The 4,080-nt window shown below is 48.1% G+C and overlaps 1 protein-coding gene across 1 annotated transcript; it reads right to left on the reverse strand.

The window, feature by feature from the left end:
• Positions 1 to 265: 265 nt before the first annotated feature.
• LOC119445975 (uncharacterized) lies at positions 266 to 1,264 on the reverse strand. Its single transcript, XM_037710278.1, has one exon. The coding sequence runs from the start codon at positions 1,262 to 1,264 to the stop codon at positions 266 to 268; it is 999 nt and encodes a 332-aa protein (XP_037566206.1).
• Positions 1,265 to 4,080: the final 2,816 nt, after the last annotated feature.

The following is a 4,080-nucleotide window of genomic DNA, read 5'->3' on the forward strand; positions in this document are numbered from 1 at the left end:
GCGGGTCGCACATACTTGACGCATGGCGACCTTTGCACCTTGAGCAAGATATCCTCCGTTTGCAGTCGCGCGCCCTATGACCTTTGGTGGTGCATCGGAAGCACCGTTTATCATTCGATAGCACTCCCTTCTTCTGCGTCAGGGGCATATCCGCAGGGCAGGTTTCTGTGGAGTGCTGTCTTGATGTGCAGAAGACACACATCTCTTTGCACGGTTGAAACCCACGATCTGAGTTCGTGTGAAGAACAGATGACGCAGGCTGCTTCTAGTAGCGACCGCGGTATGGCTGGTTTGATGTAAGTTGACCGCCGCTGTCTCGCACGCTGCTGTCCTTATAGTCACTCTTCTCCAGGCTTTCCAGTTCGATCGAAAGGAGTTTGAGTAGACCGTCTAGTTTCGAAGAACCAGCAGCATTGTCCGCGGTAGCACTCTCGACTTGCGCAGCGCATGCACGATGGTAGTTAACTACGACGTCTCTGGGCACCGCCCTAAGGATGATGTCGCAGAGCATGGACGAAAACGGTGACCTGTCCACAACCAATGACTCTAGGCCTCGGATGTTGACGAGTACGTGGTCGTAGAGTTGTCGGAGGGCTCTTGTGTCACCAGATGAACGAACAGGAGTCAGGTGTAACCTTGCGAAGTATTCCTGCTCCTGGCGCGTCTTGTCCCCGAAGCGCTTCTGCAGCATGTCTATGGCGTCCTTATAGCATTCTTGCGTAGTTGGAAGACCCGCGACCGCTGAAGCAGCGTCTCCTTTGAGAAATAGTCGCAAATAATGAAACTTCTCAGTGGCGGTAAGACTCGCATTGTTGTGAACAATCTGTTCAAATTGCTCCCATAACTCCACCCATTTACACACATCTCCAGAGAAGGGAGTGATCGTGAGTTTTGGTAGCTTGGCTCCCGTCCTTTCCGATGGTGACGCAATGGTATGGGTAGCCGACGTTGAACCCTCGGCTGCGTGCGCAGTCACACTTGAAATGCGGTCCCGCCTGCTCGTCAGCTCAGCAAGGGTACGCGTCGCGTTGTCCTCATATTCCAAGACTGTTTCGTACTCGGCTTGGAATTCTTCGTCCGTAATTAGGCTCTTTAGTTCCACATTTATATTGTTTAGTTCGTTATTATTTGCCTTCAGCCTCTCGTAGATGGAGTCGAGCTGCTCATGCGTTGCGGAGTCGCTACGAAAAAGGGCACTTGCCTCGTTGATGATCCGACTGTTCAAGGATCGTCGGGAAGTCCGCTTCGCCTTGAGCTTCTCCATTTTCCTGCAGGCAACTCGTAGCCGTCGGTTGGTCTATCCCGGGTAGTTCGGCACCAAAATTTGTGGAATTATCGCGTACAGAAGCCGCAGAATAACTCGATTCCGTCGATATAATGGAGAAAGGCTTTTTAATAGCACTGATACGGGCCGTGAAGACCCTGCTAACAGGCGAGAGTCCCCGTTTTCTCCTCTCGTGCTCGCCGACGCTTCTTCTTCTCTTCTTGTTCCGCCGGCGCTTCCAGTGAAAACAACACTAGCATTGTTTCTCATTCTGAATATTATATGATACTCTTCTGCGTTATCTGTATCTTGTCAAATAACTTTTTTTGTGCGTGCACGAAAATAAAGCATCTTACTGACCATTCTTTTTGTTTTTTGAGTGATAAATGTTCTTCTGATTTCTAATCAAAATCATAATTTTACTATCCGCCTACTACACAATTAAACGGTATGTTGGTGTGAACTATCAAATACCTTTTCCAGAGGCGTTTCTTTTGCCTAAAAATATAGAATGCCTTCTCCCATAGGTATACCGATTATTTTTTAAGCTTCATTGACACCGACGCCTAAAGAATAATCTGTAAATACCTTTCCTCAGATTCTGTTATTGTGGGTGATGAGTGGCTGCCGGCACCGTTTCATCGCACTGAAATTGCGCAGCCGTCCTATTCAATGCAGAAACCACAGCGCAAAAGCTACTTTGACATTGAGACAAAAACATGGACGGACGATGCTCTCGCCAGTAATTCATTATAAGAATGCACACTGAATATATAACTGCGGTGCACATGCGCGCACATACAAGAAAAAACTTCCAAACATAGAGCGATCTGCCACAAGCAATACTAGATCAGATGCAAAAAGTAAAGCAGCGTATCGTGTGGCAGAAAAAATAACTGGAGTATAGAACTCGCCTCAAAGCTCCTTTTACATCAGTGTGTCTCATTCATACGGCTTTAAGATAAAACCAACCTCCTCATAAACGTTGCCTTCAGCATTCTCCATGCTGTTATCACCATTTTTCAAAATATTCTACGCCACTGGGGCGCGCAACTGGCCCAGAATAATGCGCCTCCATCGAATCCTGCGGCCCGTCCGCGGGAGCCCAGGCGCAATAGCGTGCCGTGCGCAGCGCGTGCAGCCGGCGGGCGAGGAGAATTGAGGAGGAAAGCACGCGCGCAGGAGAGTGTCGCTACTTTTAAGATCAAGGCGTTTTAGCGGGAGCCGCTTGATAGCGCCTCTCATTTTGTGCGCATGCGCAGAGGTATCAGTGGAGGTATACATTTAGCGGGGCGTTTGCCAGTGTGGTACAGGCATGGAGAAGGAGAGCGAAATTGCTGCTCAGCGGCGCAGAAGAGCGGAGAAGCTTAACTCATCGGATCCCGAAGTATTTGCCTGGCAATTAGCGGTTGAGCGTAGAAAGAAGGAACAGAAGAAGGCTAAGCCTGCTGCGGAGACACCGGAGCAAAGGGAGGAACGTCTAGCAAAGCTGCGCCGCCAGGAGGTTGAGCGACGTGCCCGACCATCTCAGCAGCAGCAACAACAAGACGCCGTCGATGACGTCAAGGATTGCCGATTTTTTAGCGAAAGCACCAGTGCGACTCGGACTTTGGAGACGGACTTCAAGACTTTAAACGGACTTCACGCTACCTATATCTTGGCATAGCTGAGCTAAGGCACTGCTAATTTTTAACATGAGATTACTAAAAAAGTACTTGCGCTCTACAATGTCTGAGGAACGCATGGTTAGGCTGGCGCTTCTATACGCCCACAGAGACGTCGGCATCAACGTGTCCGAAGTCATTGACCGCTTCGCTAAACTTCCCCGCCGAGTGAAGTTTGTCCTTTAGATAGCAAAGCATCAAAAATCAATGCAAGTAAAAACCTCTGTTCCTTCAGTTCCATAAGCTCGTAATTATGAAAACGTAAGACTGTTCATTAGCTTTTAAAACCGCAGAAATTTTCCCCGTTCCTTCTAACAGCACCATGATCAAAATTATCATGCGAATACAAAAAATTACGAGGACATCAATAACCAATTTTGACCGACCTTGCTCATTGAAAGCCCGGCCCACGCGGCGTTTCCCAACAAACACACTCGGATATTGGGTAGTTCAACTTGCCGCATCATCTCCGGCTTTCGTTTGGCCTTTTCTTTCAGTTTTAGCTACCTGCTTTTACTTCTTTTTTGAACTGAAGCAATATCCTTCTTTAATTTTGGGAGCTGAATATTTGTTGCCGCTCTGCAGGCAGTTAAATTACACATTTCCGTACTGATTTCTGCATTATTTCTGCAAGTACATATTGTGATTTCCGATAGTTTCGTTCTTCAGTGGATCGTCTTTCTTTGCGTAAAGTTTGCTATCTGTGACTGCGCAAAATGTTTGTCTTGTTTGACGCATTCTATACAGACGTTTGCTTAAATACGTAGATTTATTGGAGACATACGTATTATAAGACCGAGACCGACCAAGCTGTCAAGCGCTTTTGATTCCAAAAAGGAAACGCCCCAGCTCATGCGCGAAGAAGTAGAACAGCGAAGGTGATGATGCCTATGTACAAATGAAAACGTCGAAGTACGTTAATAGTACCCCCTACCCCGTCACGGAAGCGGCCACCCTGGCAGCAGATTAGAGATTATCTAAACGGGGAGTGAAGTGCTTGATCCGCGAGACGTGAACAATTTCGGCATTCTGGCAGCGCCAGTCAGTGACGGAGTGTACTGGGCTGACGAGATAGTTGACTGCAGACATAGGCGAAAAGTTTTCAATTTTCCGGAGGGAGGGGGGGGGGGGGGCTGACCAGCTTTCCGAACG

This window comes from Dermacentor silvarum, chromosome 1 (assembly GCF_013339745.2).
Source record: "Dermacentor silvarum isolate Dsil-2018 chromosome 1, BIME_Dsil_1.4, whole genome shotgun sequence".
NCBI lineage: Eukaryota > Metazoa > Arthropoda > Arachnida > Ixodida > Ixodidae > Dermacentor > Dermacentor silvarum.